Source organism: Amia ocellicauda, chromosome 6 (genome assembly GCF_036373705.1).
Source record: "Amia ocellicauda isolate fAmiCal2 chromosome 6, fAmiCal2.hap1, whole genome shotgun sequence".
NCBI classification, from domain to species: domain Eukaryota; kingdom Metazoa; phylum Chordata; class Actinopteri; order Amiiformes; family Amiidae; genus Amia; species Amia ocellicauda.
This window is the reverse complement of record NC_089855.1, coordinates 12,658,643-12,677,456: the sequence shown is the minus strand read 5'-3', so window position 1 is coordinate 12,677,456 and position 18,814 is coordinate 12,658,643. Positions and strand designations below refer to the sequence as shown.

General features: G+C 36.8%; 1 protein-coding gene across 2 annotated transcripts in view; it reads right to left on the bottom strand.

Moving 5' to 3' along the window:
- Positions 1 to 18,814, bottom strand: part of myo16 (myosin XVI) — a 130,390-nt gene that overhangs the window by 61,280 nt on the left and 50,296 nt on the right. For both annotated transcript variants that reach the window (XM_066706164.1, XM_066706165.1), the window contains exons 9-20: positions 16,702 to 16,852; positions 16,337 to 16,487; positions 15,735 to 15,845; positions 14,203 to 14,268; positions 11,901 to 12,028; positions 10,170 to 10,275; positions 8,272 to 8,389; positions 7,766 to 7,913; positions 6,503 to 6,614; positions 3,561 to 3,678; positions 2,970 to 3,041; positions 2,128 to 2,269 (exon numbers count right to left, since the gene is read on the bottom strand). In XM_066706164.1, coding sequence (XP_066562261.1) covers positions 2,128 to 2,269; positions 2,970 to 3,041; positions 3,561 to 3,678; positions 6,503 to 6,614; positions 7,766 to 7,913; positions 8,272 to 8,389; positions 10,170 to 10,275; positions 11,901 to 12,028; positions 14,203 to 14,268; positions 15,735 to 15,845; positions 16,337 to 16,487; positions 16,702 to 16,852 — 1,423 coding nt within the window. The remainder of the gene's footprint in view (positions 1 to 2,127; positions 2,270 to 2,969; positions 3,042 to 3,560; positions 3,679 to 6,502; positions 6,615 to 7,765; positions 7,914 to 8,271; positions 8,390 to 10,169; positions 10,276 to 11,900; positions 12,029 to 14,202; positions 14,269 to 15,734; positions 15,846 to 16,336; positions 16,488 to 16,701; positions 16,853 to 18,814) is intronic.

Sequence of the window (18,814 nt, the reverse complement as noted above, 5' to 3'; positions counted from 1 at the left end):
TGATTGGAACAAAAAGAAATACCTTAGTGTATTGCCCATCTTTTGATTTTAATATAGTAATAAAAAAGGTTTTCGGCACTGCCTTTAATTTGTAATAGGTTTTTCATTAAATTAATCATTTTTAATCATCAACAATCATTCTGTAAGAATGGCTGGAAGTAAAGCAGAATATTCGAGGTCATGCATAGAGGTGATGCTTTAGCACAGGAGAATGAAATTGCTTCATAATAGAAGACATACTTAGCACCCTCATCCTCTATAATACTGTGCCATTCCCCCCCAGTGCTGTTCCTAGAGTAGTCGCTTTCTGAGGGGGATGTTTTTGTTTTTGCTGTTTTCCTTTCAGAGCTGTTCTCTTTAACTCCCATCTTACTTACATTTGGCAATAGTATACAGGTAGTTGTAAAGACAATAATCAGACATATCACCAACGCAGGCAGTACACTGTTGTCCCTGGATGTCATGGTGCCATTCACCAAATGGCTGTACAATGGCTGTAGTGCAAACTATGAAGTCATAGTCACACTGCCAATCTCACATTTGGTTTTATCTTTATTCACTGTTTACGGTGTCTGATCTGTCATCAAATGTTTGCCTGCGTTGTCTGGTTTCCACTCCATGTCCCCTGGTATCTCGCATCAGTATAAATTTTCCCCACAGTGGACTTCAGGCACGGTCAAGTTTTTGCAATTGTAGAGACTGTTACATTGTTACATATTATTAGTATTATCTTATTAGTAATTGACTTTCAGTTAAATAATTATAACATTTTGTATAGGGAGGAAAAGTGCTTCAGACAACCGTTACAATATTTATAGTACGCTTTACTGTGTTCAGTTTAGAATCTTTTCTTACATCTCTATAATGGCAAAGAATATTAACTAGGTTTCACATTGACAAAATGTCAGCTAGACTTCTACTTGTTAAATGAGTCAATATATCTGAAACTGCCTGCAGCTTTAAAAGATTATTATGAGATTATTATAAGACTGAAAGAATATGGCTCTACCAGCTATCTGTTTAACTGATACATTCAAAATGATTAAAAAAAAACTGGTTGTTTACAATTAATTAACTTACAAAATTACCTAGAAGGGCATTTGGTGTTAATGAGAGCATTTTTTATTTTAATCCTGTAAAGAATGGGGAGTTAGTGGATTGCAAATATTATGTGAAGTCTTTGACCTATGAAATACCAGTTAATTTCCAATCAAGCCGGGTTCTAATATATATATCCTTGTGAAATACAATAAAAACATCTGACCCGTTTTTAAACTGGTGACAAAGCATTTCAATTACATTTTGGTCCTGATGTATCTATATTTCAGTCACATTTGTTCCTACTTTCTAATTATCCTAAGTCATTATAGGTTCAGAGCAGCTTTTTTCCATGCAGAGCACTGAAGATGTAAAGCATTTTTGCAAGACCAGTTAAACCGAACCTTCTATTTTAAGGACAATATTTCAGAGAAAATATGTCTTGGTCAAAGCTTTTGGGCACAACTCCCAGTGGCCATCACACACACACGAGAGTGAACTGCAACATCTCACACACATTATCTCTAATGCTGACTGGATAGTCTGTAGTCATATATGTTTTAATATGAACTCAATACCGCATAACATTTTATGATGCTTGATTTGAAACAATAAAAAATGAAATTAGCTTAGCTTTTTATGTGAGTTTAAAGGCAACTTGTAATTCCTACAGGGAATCATTAAATCATGTTGGTGGAAGGTTGGAGAATGTGTAATGTACAATAAACTGTAATAAAGTTATAGGCTGCTTCCTGCTGCTGATATATATATCATATACATACAATATTGACTCAATTATGTCACATATTTTTGTTTGTTCTCTTAACCATTCATTTCTTTTTCTACCTCTTCTTGTTATTCCAAGCATGCATCTTTCCATTCTTCTTTGTGTCATCTGCAGTTTCTGAAGTGTTTTTGGATTTAGTAACCAGATTTCACAGCCACAAGTGAGCACCGATTCTGAATATTTTGGAAACCTGGTGGATGAGGCTTTTTGTATGACTAGTTCTTAAGGTGCAGTGGTCAAACTAATCCTTTACGCAGCCAGACAAGTTCTCCAAGTCATTATCCTTTCTGAATCTTTCTTACCCATTGCTGTCTTCCTGGCCCTCGAGGTAATAGTTGATGCTGTTCACTAAAAAGCTGAAGAGACGGTTATACATGGACTTTGCAAGAAGGTCCCTGTAATGATTTGCCATTTCAGCTGTATGTCTTCTCATTATCACATCACCTGTAAACACAAGGAGAACGGAGTAAGGATTCATTCAAATCATCATATATTCCGAAACGAAAGTCACGCCACTGTGTCTATGAAATCACTAAGTTGTATGGACCCATTGCATTAGTCTGTATGGCTGTATGGCTTGAATATGAAGAAACAAAACACTGTTGGCCTGCTCATGAGACATAGCATTACATTTTCAAGGCCTAACTCTGCCTTAAAGGACATCACTGCAATTCCAGATTGGATTCGATGTGGCAGAAACACCTCTGACTTTCCCCGGCAGATTACTGTAATTCCACGGCTCACTCAAGTGAAAATCACAGCCCGTACTGGCGTCATAGTCTACAGTTTCACATCCATTTTCTAGCCGGAGTGATGAAATGATGCTGTTTTATTGTAGACCGAAGGTTACACTGTTTACTGTCGTTGACTAAAAACATCTGATAAAGTCGGTTAATTATATTTCTTGCAGTTGATTAAATATTACATCAACAAAGGAGAGACATCTATCCTACATCAAGACATCTGATTTTGCTTTTATCTATTAAATATTAAGCAGGTAATTATTCTCCATGTTCATAATGTACTGATCAATCAACATCTGGTGTTTAATGCAATGTTACATTGGATTTAAAATCCATCATTTTTATTTAATTAATTTCTTAAATACAGGTCTAAACACGTGCAATACTTAATTAAGCTTTACCTTTGAAGTATTGGACATCAGACGTTAATGCAGATCCAAGTTCGTCATATGAAATTTGCAGCATTCCAGCAACTAAAAACAATAATTTTATATTAATGTTTTCTAAAAGAGAAAAAAAGTTAATGGATTGCAACACAGGTACGTTTTCATTACTACATTTTTGACTTGATGGAGGGCTTTTGACATCAGTTTTCTGTTAAAACATTATAGTAGCTTCATGTGTGTTTAATTCTATATGCTATACATTCACAACAGGAATAAAATCTAAATCTGAAATCATCTAAAGGTATTTATACATTTTATGAAAATATAAAATAATCAGATTCAAGCGTTAATGAATGTTAATAGCCTAGTTATTCTAATCTATTTGAACTGAAAGCTGTTTAGGACAAGGTGCACACAATAGCATGACTCACAACTGTGTAATTGTATAATCAAAGACGAAATCTCTTCTATAAATGAAAGAAAGTTGTTTACACCACAGCGAAGCACCTCGAATATTGCACAGCCACCAGCTTGTCAGTGAACAGTGCTCCCCCTGCTGGTACAACTGGATCATGGCACAGAGCCAGGAGGTCACATGTCACTGACCTTGTTCTAGCAACTGCAGGTCTGACACAAACGCTGTCTCAGCATCTGTCAGTGTTGTAAACCGTATGTCTCCGAGGTGAAGGATGGCAGAAAGAATCACAAACAGGTTTTCCACCTCCTCAAAAACAAACAACAAACATATATAAATAAATAGGTCTTTAATCTTTCATGAAAAATGCAGAAACGGCCAATTCTAATTTTGACAGCTAATGATTTCTGAAATCCCCACTAGAAGGAGATAGAAATGAAGCTCTTCACTCTGCAGTTTCAACTTGGTCTCATGCAAAGCAGGCTTAACGTGATGTTGTTGGCTTAAGGTTAAAAGCCTGCTATCTGATTTCTCAGAGCTCCATTAATTACACCGCTGCATCGGATTTATTTAGCATTCACAAGGCTGAACCATGTATTGACTGGTGTGTGAGGATTTGAGGATTTCCCGAGTTGGGCTGGGGATCCTATAACACTAACACTATAACTGCTTGGAAGTCAAACGTGTTACAATTCTGATAAAGACGCAGTTGCCTGTTAGCGTGCCGTATCATTATATACAGGCAAATATGCCATTTGCACTTGTTTACAACGTGCCCCGTTAAGAGAAAGCTTGACACTGCTCCTGCCAATTTGATATTGGGTTCACAAGGAGCCGTATTGTGCACAAGTAGCTCACGAATGAGCCTAATAACATTTCAATGTTTCTATACAATCACACTTTCTGAGACAGAGGACAGAGGAATGTAAAAAAAAAAAAATGTAAAGTGCTGTGAAACATTTTGCTTCTCTACAATAAGAAAATTCTGCCCTCTACTGTCCAAGCCTGATATCTTCTAGTCAACGTAAACATTTAAACCAAAAACCTGAGCATTTAAGTCAAGAAGAATAAGATAGAAAAAAAAGTTACTTTGAGTGAACTGGACCAATCTGAACAAAATATATATAGTTTATTATAACTTGCAACATTCAAGGAAAAGCAAAATGGTTTTGGACACTTCGCAAGTGAAGTTGGTTGTCTCATCAGATTTTTCCCTCAGCACAGTAGTGTGATTCAGCATTATTCTGTCTGACTGAAAACTATGCCGGCAGTGAACCCAATTGCTTAAGGCTAGACCACAGAAGTGTGAACAATGCTGATATCTTATCTCAATTTATACGGCCAGTTTTGCTGCAAGACAGTTTTATTATGATTTCAGGAGTTCGGACAACCACAACAGACGTATGTTAGTAGCAGGTAAATAGAAATGATTTTGGCCTACACTCACTTGACTAATCAATAACAAAGATAAATAGTGTTAGAGATTCTATTATTCATTTCTAAGAGCCAGAGCCTGTTTGGATAAGCAAACACATCGGTTGATCAAGAGTTATGAAATATGTATTTTGAAATTCACTAATAACGTATTCACATACATAAAATACAGTCTTATTTATACAATGAGATTAACTTGGCTGGGCTAGACATGTACAGTGCTCCAGGACGGGGGACTTCAAAGTCTCGTAAGACTTCTGGTATCACAGTGACTGGAAAGTGCAGTAAATACAGCTGAATAATGCACTGTATTCTGTTTAATCTACCTATTAACTTCCCCAAGTTACTGCTTAAACACATACATAGGATGAATTAAGAATTGGGACACTAAAACACACAGAACATAACTTTCTGCAACAGTCACAAAGCAAGCATTTTGAAATGACGGCATCAGTCCTACAGTGACGCATTTTACCTTTCCCATGACTGTGACAAGGACAGAGCAGGACGCCGGCACAAACAGTGACAGACATGGAGGGCCACTTAGAGAGGAAAGCATCTGACTAATAGTAGGGATGGGGGTGGGGAGTGTATAGCAGCTCACAGACATTAAAAAAAACATGTTTGTGTAGAAACAGGAAGTATTGATCTGCAATCGTAATCTGTGTTTTCATGGGCTAAGGCAAACATCACCAGACAATGAAATTGGTATTAAATGTTTTAATCAGATAAGGGTTCGCAAAACACTGATACATAACATGCTGTGTTACCATGCTGAATGCCGTTATTAACTGGATAATGAGTAAATACACCCAGATTAGAGGGCAGACGAACACAGATGAGCCCACAGCACCCATATGCTCCCTTTGCAGCCAGTCCATCCCGACTTAAGGAGGAATGTAATAATAAGCAGGTATATTGTTATTTAGCAAACTGAAAACACTGCTGACTGGAGATGAGCATGCAGAAATTACATATCTGTTTTCAAGCCTATTCAAAACACATTTTCAAAAATCCATTTCCTGCTTCGATTGCCCTTTGCTGAATTGCACCTTTCCTATTTGCCACCTAACATGATATTCTAATACTAATGCCTGTGCTCCAGGGAAAACACAGGACAATAATTACTTTTGAAGACAGGTTTTTTAAATGTGTCTGGGCAGTTGTTTTCTTTGGAATATCATGTTACAGTACTAGGGAAGGATTGATCAGAATAATAATTTGAAAAAGTACCTTGCTGTCCAAATTCGGAGCTCACATCAGCACATGACTATACAATCAAACTCCATCTCCAACCAAGTGCGTAAGCCCATTCTAAGCCACAATGACCCTTTCCTAGAAGTTCAAACTGAGGTTCATGATGGGAATAAATATGATGGGAATATCTGAGCTCACAGGAGGAAACCACCTTCTCCTTCCACACTGCCATTAGACTCGATAATAGCAGGAAGCAAAGGTGTTCTCCCATAGCTTATAAATCCATACATAATGTAACGTACACTGACTATGTTTTAAGCATCTATTATACTGACATTATTTGAAATTGTTTTGTGAACTGCTTTGATTGGATTTCCCCCCAAAACACCTGTGCTGAATACCTCAGCGTCAATCTGTTTTAATATAGATCTGTAGCAGCAGGCGGATGAGGAATTGCTTTCCGTGCAACAATGCTGACATACAGGCCGTTCACAGAACATACCAGGTTGTTGAAGCCCAGGGCCCTCAGGGCTTGTTTTAGGGCAGCAAACTTGTCTCTGTTCTGCATGTTTGTTGCTGCTCCTCTCTCTTCTGGTATATTCTGGCTCAAGAACCTACAACAAACAAACGAGCAGTTAGCAGCTGGCAAGCACTCGGAGTTGAGCAAACAAAACAAACAAAATCTGCCTTCTCATTCACCCTCCTGCACATTGAGTTTTACTATGTATTTGTAAGTGCACAACCTTTATTCAACTGCACACTACAGCACTGCTTCAATGGGGAAAGTCTATAAGGTGACTGGCACAAAAATCCTTTTCTGATATTTCAGTGACGCACATGATATTCACACACAGAACAGTACAGTGCTTTTGCAAAAGTAAAGCACAAACACGCTAAAGAGGGACAACATCGCTGCTGAAGCCCTGTATATCAGTGCCAGTTGAACTAGCATAAAGCAATTCAGATGTGATCCCCTTCTAGTGTCACACACTGATATGATATAATTGTTCACACATTAAATGATATATTTCTTAATGAATATGTAGATATAGTTCATGCCAATGAGACACAAAAAGACGTATTTGTACAAGACTAATTGCTGTCTCACTCTGTTTACTAAAGATACAGCTGACACTTATTTCACAAAACTAAATATATCCATATTGCTTAATAAAATGGGACTGGGATTAAGAGATACAAACATCTTTATGCGAGCTACTGTTGTGTCAACATCTGTTCCTTTATCTGCCATCATGTTAAAGCGGATGTAACAGTGTGGACTGTGGGCATGTATTCTCTGTGCTAAGCCAGGAGAAAATGATCCATGAAACGGTTTTCTGAGTGAGGTCATACGGGCGAAATGGACGTGTTCTTGATGTGTGTAACAGTGTGAGCTCTGAGGTTCGCTTTCCATGTACTGGTTTTAACTCAATTGCATCTTCATCAGCTTTCAGATAGAAATGTGTTAGTTGTTGTGTCAATAAAGCAGATCAACCTGCTTCCTTTGGGATGATGGCAAACAATTATATATTGAATGTATTATTATTATTATTAGTAGTAGTAGTAGCAGTATTAATGGTGCTGAAATAAAGGTTGCATCAATTTTTCAGTCCCTTGCTCACACAGATTACTCCATTAAATATTCATATGGCAAGTTCGAACATATCAGACTCCAGCAAATAAATATTTATTTAAACATGACACCCATAGCAACTGTAGTGTTGGTGCTTTATAGTAGTAACAGACTAGTTCAAGCAAGGCCTACCTGTGTGCGAGGAAATTGTTGAGATAAAGGCCACACTTCTCTTCACTGGACATCCCATCAGCCATCAGGTAAAATATATTAAAGTTGAATTGATGAGGTGGTGGTGAAATGAGCCGGGACCTTTCCAAAAGATATGTATAAACTCTAGCTGTAAAAGAAAAGAAATGTAAACTTTGTAAGTAGAGAAAGAAAGACAGAAAAATAAAGAAATCATTATGTAAGGCTAACTGATCAGGGCAACATTCACATTTGCTACAACAGTACATTTACATTAGATTAAAAGAACAATAAATAGTATCTTTCCAATAATATATGTATTGATTTAACAATGAATTTATTGTTTTGTAGAATGTATCTTGCATGTCATGGCTATGTATTTTTCACAGTTCATCATCGCCCCCTTGTGGTCATGGTTCATGCATTTATTTATTTATATTCTGAAGGCATTCATGCAAGAGCCAACTTCCCACTATGAATCAATCTGTCTGTTAATATCTCAGGCTTACCTCTGATTAAAGACTTTTTCTTCTCACAGTATTGCAGTGTAAGGTACTTTATAAAACGACTGGAACTATTAGTAAGTTTCGTCTTTGCATGGCCAAAGGCTTCAAGGATGCAACTCACCTGAAATGACAAGAAAATAAATACAATCTGCTCACTAATCCATTGTTAGATCCCTGCTGTTTTACTGTGATTTCTCCTTTGCCTCCTCCCTTTAGCACAAACCGAGGACTTCAATGCATCATGTCTGCACTTGTTACCCCTTTGAACTAAAATGTATATGCCTTGAATATTATATTAACTGTATTTCTTCACTTTTGTAATCATTTAATTGTACTTTGGATGAATTTTATATGGAACTGTATTACTGCACTTTTGTAATGCTTGTATAAAACTGTCAGTTATCCTGGATAAAGGCATCTACCAATAAATACATAAATATACTTCTATTATACCTTAACAAATACTTGACATGACCATAATTAGACACGATTAACATAGTATATATACTTTCAAATAGGACATTTCAATGACTTAAAAAACAGAATTATAATTATTAGAAATATGTTTATCGTTAGAGTTTCACAAAACAGTCACATCAAATGTATGGAAAAATGTTAGCACTCTAATCTAATGATTTATAGAAACATCGTATATTTGCTAATTGCAGTAACCTAATACCACCACCGGGGTCCAGCAGTGTGCAATGAAAGACAAATAATGCCCTTGTAGCCTCCCTTAACCCTGCGTTCTCACCCCAGTTTGCTGAGAAAAACATACTTCACTTGAAAACAAACAAACAAACAAACTAAACAAAAAAATGCCAGGAGTCACTGGACAGTTGCCTTTTCAGAATGAGAGCTGCTCTACATATGGGGTACAATGGGGTACAAGGGGCCGCCCCCAGAACTGTTTTCCCGTGCAGCTCCTGGGGCAACACAAAGCACAATTTACAAACCCTCCTCCTCCTGAAAATAGTCATAGACTCACAAAACCAATCCATACAGACAAAACACAATACACAGACGAGAGAAAAACTTTTAATGTATGGATGTTTAGATATGAGAAAAAAGAAGGTGTAGTGTTTGAAGATGGAGGTCCTTTGTGCAGACGCTGCAGAACATGGGTTTGTGCTTGTGCTGGAAACACTTCCAACCTTGTCACACACCACCGGGAACAAGCCGATATCTCAAAAGCAACGCACATAAAGTACAGGTATTGCCTGCTTTGCATGATCCACTATGTATGGATTCATTAAATCATGTTTTTAATCACATATCAAACACTCGCCTCACATAGACAGATACAAAAATGTTTATCAAAATGTTCAGGAGTTATGTTCATGAAGTTCTAAAAGAGAAATGAAGTGAAAAGCATCAGTCAGGACTCAGAGCCAAGAATGTCTGCAGATTTAAATTAAAATTCCAATAAATATGGTGAGTGTATTAAAATGATTATAATTATTAAGGTTATCATACTGTGAAAACTATACTATCCCATCCCAGGGAAAAATATTGAGCAGGATACTCAACAGTAAAAGCTGTAGAAACAGAACATCAGACCATTCCGTTTTTCGGCAGAAGTAAAACAATTAGAAACCACAAGAGACAGATGTTACTATAAACATGAACTTACTGAAAGAGGAAAAACAGGAAGGGCTGCCATATCTGAGCAACATCAAACAATAGATCAAATGACAAACATGATAAAGACAGGGCATTCAACACCCAATAGCAGTAATACAGTGTCAACAAACGATTGTTGAACACATTATTAGGCACATCTTCTAATTATGTGACTAGACAGTGTAAATGTTTTTTCTTCCTGGACAACACACTCTGAGAGTAATAAACGTCTGATTCATGCCTTGAGTTACAGTCCAACAGGTAAGTTTCAGACTCACATGTCTAATTTTAGGTTCCAATGAGTTTCCTCTCGTACTTGAGCGTGAAGCCAGGTGCTTCACTATGTGCCTGCAGGCCTCAGTCTTCCCAGAACCACTTTCTCCACTGCGAAAATAAACAGAGTTCAGTTTTCAGTTGCCGGCACTGAGCCACAGACACACAAAGAAAGAAAAAAGGAAAGCGTTACTGTCAGTTGCAAATATTCAGAGTCAATGTTGTGTGGTGACATGACTGTTTCTGTCATTTCATTTTCAGTAAGGTTTGTTATTTATATATCAATACTCCCTGATCCATATCTAGAACCGTCATCGCTAAATCATTTACAGTTTACTTCCAGGCTGTCATTCCATTTGTTTTTATTTTGCACCCTTCAGGCAATTAAAAACTAAAATGACTACCGAAAAAGGGAACACCACCATTGTACCTGATAATTAAAATAAATCAAACCGCTTATCACTAGAGTGCACATGTTACACACACCGGCGTAAATAAAGAGAGACGGCTATGCAAGCTGCCAACAAATGAGCAGATGGCTTCAAAAGGTCAACTACATTCTGTGATTAACTTAATTAAAACGTGAAGTATAGTATTTGGTCTGAATTATATTGAATGTAGCCATTTTAAATCCCTGAAACAATTATACATAGTAGTCTGCTAATATATTCAGACTGGATGAACTGTAATTAAAAGGTGTGCAGCAAGAAAATGCAGTCTTACACTCCCTATTTTTTTTATATAATATACATAAATCAGCATTTTGTGAATCCCCTTTGGCTTGGACTAAGATCTTCCTGTAGCCTGTTAATGTGTTCATCGACTTCTCAGGAGGGATATTTAAAGACACCTCGATGCAGAAACCTTTCCAGATCCACCAGGTTACATGGCTTGAGCTTATGGGGCGCTTTATTCAGCTCATACAACACATTTGCTATTGGATTGAGGTCTGCAGCCAATCGACGTTTTGTGCTCGTAGACCTGGATGTGTGCCTCTGATCATTATCGCACTGGAAAGTCCATTTGTGACAAAGCTTGGGCTTCTTGACAGAGGGAGCCAGGTTTATTGGCTCCAATATTCTGGAATATTCTGGAATCCATCTGTTCCTCAATTCTAACAATGGCACAAAGACTGGAGGGTTTGAAACAGTCAAAAAGCTAAACAGATTCACCTCAATTCTTCAGTGTATATGAGCTTGTTCTAGACATAAGCTTTATTTACTTCGCTCCAGACGTAGGGGGCTTTTTCACTGCCCCTTAGGAGCTCCAGGCTTCAGCTGACATCTTACATAGCCCAGACTTGAGTCGATGAACTATAGATTATAGGGTCCAACCAGTGTTCCAAGTGGAAATCATTACTGGCTGATCCAATCGTAAGCTCTTCTCGTACATTTTTAGATCATTACACCACTCCAAAATGTCACAAAATCTTGCAATCATGATACACAGTGAATGTCAATTTTGATTACAAACATTTAATTACCTTACACTTCTTAATTAAACATATTTTGCTTACGCTCGTATTTTTTGGAACCAGAGGGCGTAACAATTATGTTGCGGTTGCAGTTAGTACCTGTCAGAAAGATATAGCACAGCCAATGTGGAACACACGACCTCTCAAGACTGATGAGTAAATAAACTGAAATCAATTGGGAATTTGCCATTTAAGAGGCCCTTACAGGCTAAAGGTAATTATTTGGGTTATTCATCAAATGGTGGAAAGTCTGGGATTGTACCTGAGGATAAAGCACTGGGGCCGCCTCTCTTGAACCATCATGTGATATGCTCTCTCAGCTGAGGAGAAGATGTGCGGAGGGAGGGACGAACACAGCCTCCCACTGGAGCTCAGATAAAGCTGGCTAACCTGCAACACATATGTACCTGCTGTCCATCAGACTGTTTACATGATTTCAGCATGATTAGCTCATTAAACACATTCACATACCATTGTTTTGTGTGCATCAGTATTAAGTTACATGTTTGCTTCTTGGCCAAAACTTGGAGCTCAAAGATATTACATAAGTGAGACACAAACGATCAATTTTAAACAAAATAAACTTGCATATACCGTGTGCTATTCCAGAAGAAAAAAACCTAATCACTTTTGATTGCCTTTGGTCACAAATTGCAAGCAGGACAAGTATAATTGTAAACATGTCATTGTAACATAATAACCTTAGGAAAATTAAGAAGCACAGTACATGGATTTGATTACAGCTGACAAGCTCTTGAAATAAAAACAGAAGGCCAGAAGTGTTTCCAGTCTGCTTATAATAAACCCTTTAGTGCTCCAAACTGAAGACCTATACAATGAGCAACATTCTGTACATAATGTGACCCTATTTAGGAAGAATACCAGTTACAGTGGCTTCTGCTGTGATCTCATTATAAGGTCACAGAGCCCTTACCGTCTCCTGCTGTGTAGCCAGCAAGAGCAAAAGGACACTGGAAGGACAGAGTAAGGAAGGGAAAAAATAGAAACAACAGAGCTCACTGAGGGATGCTGTTGTTGCTTTGGTGTTAGCAATTAATATTGTCCCTACATTTGTTGTTTAACTGATACATACAGGTTGTTTTCCTTTGTGCAAATGAGAGAATAGCTAGAGATTACCCTTCCTGGTGACCTCTAAGGCCAGAAAATAAACCATACCACAGCGCACTAATGCGGCTCATTGTTCAACTCTGCGTCTCATCAAAAATCTGCTGTACAACTAGCTTTTCTAGCTGCTTTCCGTGTCTGTAAGATATTCTGTTTTGATGATTGCACTGTCAAGGTCACAAATGAGACGTTTTCACAGAAAACAAAAGCACGACGATTACGAATACGTTTAGGGGATTTTGCATGCAGGTTTGCTTCTGGGGTCCATCAACTGTGAGAATGACCCAAGAGAATCTAAACAGAATAAAATAAAATAAACAGAACCGGATTAAAAAAACAATAAAAAAAACAAGCAAACAGCAACACTAAGTCTAATGAGCCCTTCCAGAACCCCCCCGAGCTTTGTCCTTCTTTGGGTATGTTCACAGAACTGGAAAACACAGATAAAGAGATATGCTCCAAATGTCTGCTGAGCCACCTGCACTCTGTTCCACTTCAACGCCTCCACTGACAGTCCCCACAGATCCTTTATTGCCCTGTATCTATCAGCGAGCCACACTGCAGTGAAGCAGAAGGTGAGATTGAATTTCTGCTTAATGACACAAGTCCTGAAAGGCTACATGACAGTCCTGGCTGGCCATCTTAATTGGCACAAGAGAATCCCAGGTGCGAACCAAAGCAACCAGCTTTCACGCAGGAAGTGTAGACGGGTGTATTTTCTGTTCACACCAGACCGCTCACACAAGAGGCTGTATCAAGGGGTACTAAAACTGAGAGGACCTGACGGTGGAAGAAAATCGCATATGATGTGACATATGTCTCCCACACCATCTATCGCTGTTCTCCTTTATGGGCTCAGTCAGGTGACATTAAAATCAAATGGTGCCTGAAATTTAAGGTGTGGATAGCCTAGTTTATATCAGGGCCCATTAATTATGGTTAGTTACATGTATATAAAAGCATTTTAACATCAAATACATTAAATAATAGTATATTGGTCAACTATAAAATCTCCATTTAGGAATAGAAGCGATCCTTTATCAGTCCCTTAAAGTAAACATTGAATTTAATTTAAATAGTGCAATTAAGATCACATTCCTAGGTATAATAGATTCTTATTTTTAATGCATGTAAAGTTTTAATATTTAAAGGTTTAATCCTTTCTTAAAAACATACATCAGAAAATCCTGTGCGGTTCTCACTGTTTTCTTGCTTTGTGTAGAAAAGGCTTCACATTTCTACAGCTGAAAACATGCACTGGTGTCTCTATTTATTGGTAGTTATTTATGTATTCTAGAAAGACAGAGTTATCTGCAATCTGCAGATATTCACTTTTTCTCACAACACACAAGAGTAAGCACACACAAACATATACTAATTGTTAATCACGTATAACAACAATCATAATCATTGTAATAATAATAATAACAAAAACTCACCAGTGTTGAATATATAGGAAGCTCCTTATTTGGATTGACCAGCAAAAGAATATTTCCAATATAGGTCTGGAAATAAAAGATAACCTTAATCCTTCTAATTTTCAACTCAATTATCGATTAACTTAATATAATATAGTTGTTTTAATGAAAGGCCATAAATATGTACACATTCATTTTTCTTCACAACAGATCCCCAAGGTACAAACCAACAGGGCTCTACCTTTTTTGTTTGCTGACATAAAACCCAAAGCACGTTGGCTGTATACCACACAACTGTGGTCCAGTCCACATAAACGCAGTGTCCTATCTGGCTGTCACAATGTTCATTTCCAGTGCTTGATGGAAATTATCTAAATGCCAGATAAACACACTCCATAATTGAAAGTTGATATAATGCAAATTATTAATAATAGACTTTAAAACCTGGGCAAAAATAAGCATCACTCAGTTTATACTCAACCAGTGAATAAAATAAGAAATACTATAAATACATTGAATGAAGTAGAAAGAGCATTTAATTAAAAAAATGAAATAAAAACATACAGGATTTCAAATTAACGGTAATGATCACCATTCAAAATACAAAGGAATAAGCTAAATAAAGGGGCTTTTATCATCGACACATTTCAGAAGTAACCATGGAAGCGAATAATGTGATCAGTGTTGTTGTCACAGTGGTTGGAAAATCCACTTAAATTCCAGTTCACAACAACTACCTATTAAAACAATTTCACAGTGTTCTCTTGTGTCGGGACTACGTTGATTTCATTTACAAAGTGTTGGACCAGTGCCTTGGCCTACTTTTGATCTGGTTCACAGGCTTTACTCACACACAAGTTCCGTGCCAAGATGGGATGTGGTGAGGAATTAATTTTGAATGCACATGAGCTGCAGCCCATTATACGTTAAAAACAAATATATATATATATATATATATATATATATATATATATATATATATATATATATCCAGGACACAGAAATTGTATAATTCTGAAAGCAGCTGTCTGATGAGCTCACCTGCATGGATATTTTTGCTGCGCAGCCTTAAATCCCATTTTTACAATATTCAACACCCATATTAAACATATGGCACAGATAATATAGCAACCCTAGTAACTGAATGCACTAGAGTCAAGCCCACATGTGCTGAAGGTTCCTCATCGATGAGTAGTGCCATGAAAAATAGACAACAATACATTATTTAGCAATACAATATATATATATTTTGTTGCACTGGTGCAACACACTAAACACACTAAACCTGGTGTGAGTTGTAGAACTGGAGCAGTGTTTTTCTAATCTTGTTGCAGGAACTACAAGGAAATCCAAAATCGTGTGCTGCAGAATGACCTGGCTAAGATGTGAGATCTTAGCATACTCAGCTTCCCTCTAATGAAATCTCCTGGTGTGTGTGCGTGTTTCATCAGCAAGGTGAGGTTGGGTTTAGAAATGATGTGAAAAGAATTTGGAGCGGAAAATATTTCGACACATTTTAGAAAAGATAACAATAAATAATTGATGGTACTTACATAGATCTGATCATTTCCAAAGCGTTTATGCATTTCATACAGTAGGCTACTTTCAGTCAGTTCATTCAGGGAAGCCAAATCATCATTCGGTGCAGGAGGCATTAGTTTTATCTGCAATAAAAAGTAGTTTTAGACTGCTTAAAAAATTATGTATTACATTAACGAAGAAGACATATGAAGCTCCACCAGTTGTCAAATTCAGATTTACACACAAAGACCTGAACAAGCTTCCACGTCAAAGAGATATGACATCACTTGGTGCTCGGCCTAATGTGAGAAAAACAATTAAATGCAAACCACTAGTCAACTATATTTTGTACCCTCCCTTCATTGTAGAAACAATCTACAGCTTTTGGATTAAGGAATGAGAAGAAATACATCACTTTTTTATCTTAAAACTCTCTTGTGTGTTTAGTTTTTTTTCTGTGTATGTGTGTGTGTGTATGCATCATGCACAACTAATGAACAAAATCTTTCTTTTCAAATTAATTAGCAAAGCAACAGTGAAAAGAAGGTTGAGAAGAATAGAAACAAAGATTTTGCCATTTACTATATAAAATGAAAGGAGTTTTTGACTTTGCTGTATATTTTCTTTCACTTACCTGTTCAAGTTTGCTAGAGCCACTAATGAAATTGCTGTCACGCCCATTGTCTTGAGACGGCTGGCATGACGGGGCACCAGTTGTGTCTCTGAACATGGCATTTTTTTCAAGAAGGCTGTCCTGCTTGGAGATGGAGAGGGTAAGAGGATTCCTGCAGGATAAAAGCCAATGAAAAAACAAACAAACAAAACCATGAATATGAGCAGTTCTTCTGATGGTAGTGTTGTAATTTGTCATTTTAACAGTCCAGCAATTGCTTTTAAATTAGTTGCAGTTTTAGTTTAATTAATCCATCATTCTATTGGTGTTCCTGTATTTTTCCACCATTTTCAAAAGATTGTTACAGAATATTCCTTTGGACCTACAGTTTCTTCACTTGCATGGACACATCATGGCTGTTTTCTTCACACGCTTCCTCTGCTGGTAATGAGAGAGAGGATGGGTCCCTCAGCCTTTCCTCCCAGGTAGCCTCTGCCTTCAGAAGTATTTCTGCTATAAATTCAGAGGCTGCCATGTCTACAAATCAAAGTACATGTATTACTCAGAAACATAACACCACGGTGAAAGAAAAAATACCATTTATAGTTTAGCATTTGTATCTCATCAGCATCACATAGCCTGCAGGCCCAGTGCCTTCAGAAATCTGCAAGGAAGACAGAATAGCAAAAGCCAAGTTCAGCAGGTAGATTAATGAGGCAACCAAGCACTATAATAAATTCCAAACCGTGTTGATTTTAAAACTTTCACTCATGAAGCATAAATCATGAATTAATTTCCTTTATGAGCAGAGCACAGCTGATACTGAGCCAACATGGGAGCCAGGAATGGGGAGTATTCTCTATTCCCCTTCTATAACGTGGGCTCTTTGAGAACCCAACTGACCTCAAGGCTTGTGCAAGAGGTAAAATCCATTTGCATCTAAAGTATCATTTATGAATATTTCCATGCAAGGAAGTATTAGCAAACAATTATATAATTCATCAGACAAATACTGCAGTGTTATTATTGGGCACTGCATGATTAAAGTTTGAATAATTTGTAATGTCTACTACATTTACACAACGAAGCTTGAAAGTGTGAAATATGAAATAAGAATGTTGAATAATGTTGAACAAAATGTAATTAAAAGAATACTGTTGTTAATATCAAGAATTAAACCACAGGTACCTTAATCCACATTGTATTTATTATTCAACAGGTTGAGGTAGTACATTCAAATTATTTCTGCCATTTTTGACTTTTGGAAACAAAATAAATTATTGTAAATAAATGGAGATTTAATGGAGAGGTTTGAGGTTGTACTGATTGCTACTGCTTCAGAGAAATGTAAATGTTTTATTAATTTACTCATTGTTTTTATATATATAGTTATTTGAAAGAGGCCACAGGAAATACAAATTGTATATTAGGTTGCATCCCAAAATCTTTCTATGCTTAATAACCTATTTCTGTTAAGTCTTAGTTAAGTCAGTGTCTACACAAACACAGATCCAGTAGTGCTTCTGAATGTGTTATACAACAGTGCATAACCTTATCGATTTTGTTTTACTTTAAAAACACAATGAGTGTCAAGCAACTTTCTGTAATCAGGTCCTAGAGAAGGTAAGGCATAAGGTTTAGTTGACTCGGATACATAAAACTGAATTCAAGTCACTTTCACTCTTTCTGTAATGCCAGGCATCCTTGAGCTAATCCTGCACTTACAATTACTTATTGATTAGTGAGAGGTGCAGTGCAGAAGGTGATTATATCAGGGGTGAATGTCATTATCACAGTGATCGAGATAAAGGAAAGGATTGGTATGGCAGGCACGTCGACAATGCTCTCAGTAGCTGTCCTTTATCTCTGGTAATACAGCTGAGAAACACTACAACAAAGATATGGCTGCTGTGGAGGGTACTTTGTGTTGGAGAGTTGGGCTTCATGTTTGGCAAAAACATACATGGAAGTCCTCTCTGTTGTTTTCCATGATCATGTGAAAACCTCTATTGATTCCAGAAATTTAGAAGGGGGTTCCACCCATGCCCTCTTCTATAAACCATGTCAAATTTACAAATGTCTAATTACATATTATTATTATTATTATTATTATTATTATGATTAGTAGTAGTAGTAGTAGTAGTAGTAGTAGTAGTAACACTAATAATAATAATAATAATAATAATAATAATAATAATAATAATAACAATGATTATCATAATAATATTAATAATAATATCAAGAGCAACTCAACTGATCACAGATATAAATATTCAACACACATTTCGAACAATTAAATCCAATAACTAATCAGATTTACATTAGCTTGGCAATAGTGTTTAAACATTGTATGAAAGACTATTATTTATCTGCTTGAGAGGGTTTATGAGAATCAATAAATGCTTTAATAGACACGTTCTATATTTCAGGTTACTTGCTAGGGTTCTCTTAATCCTAATTCGAAACATCATGCAGAACAAAAATAATGACAACACAGTT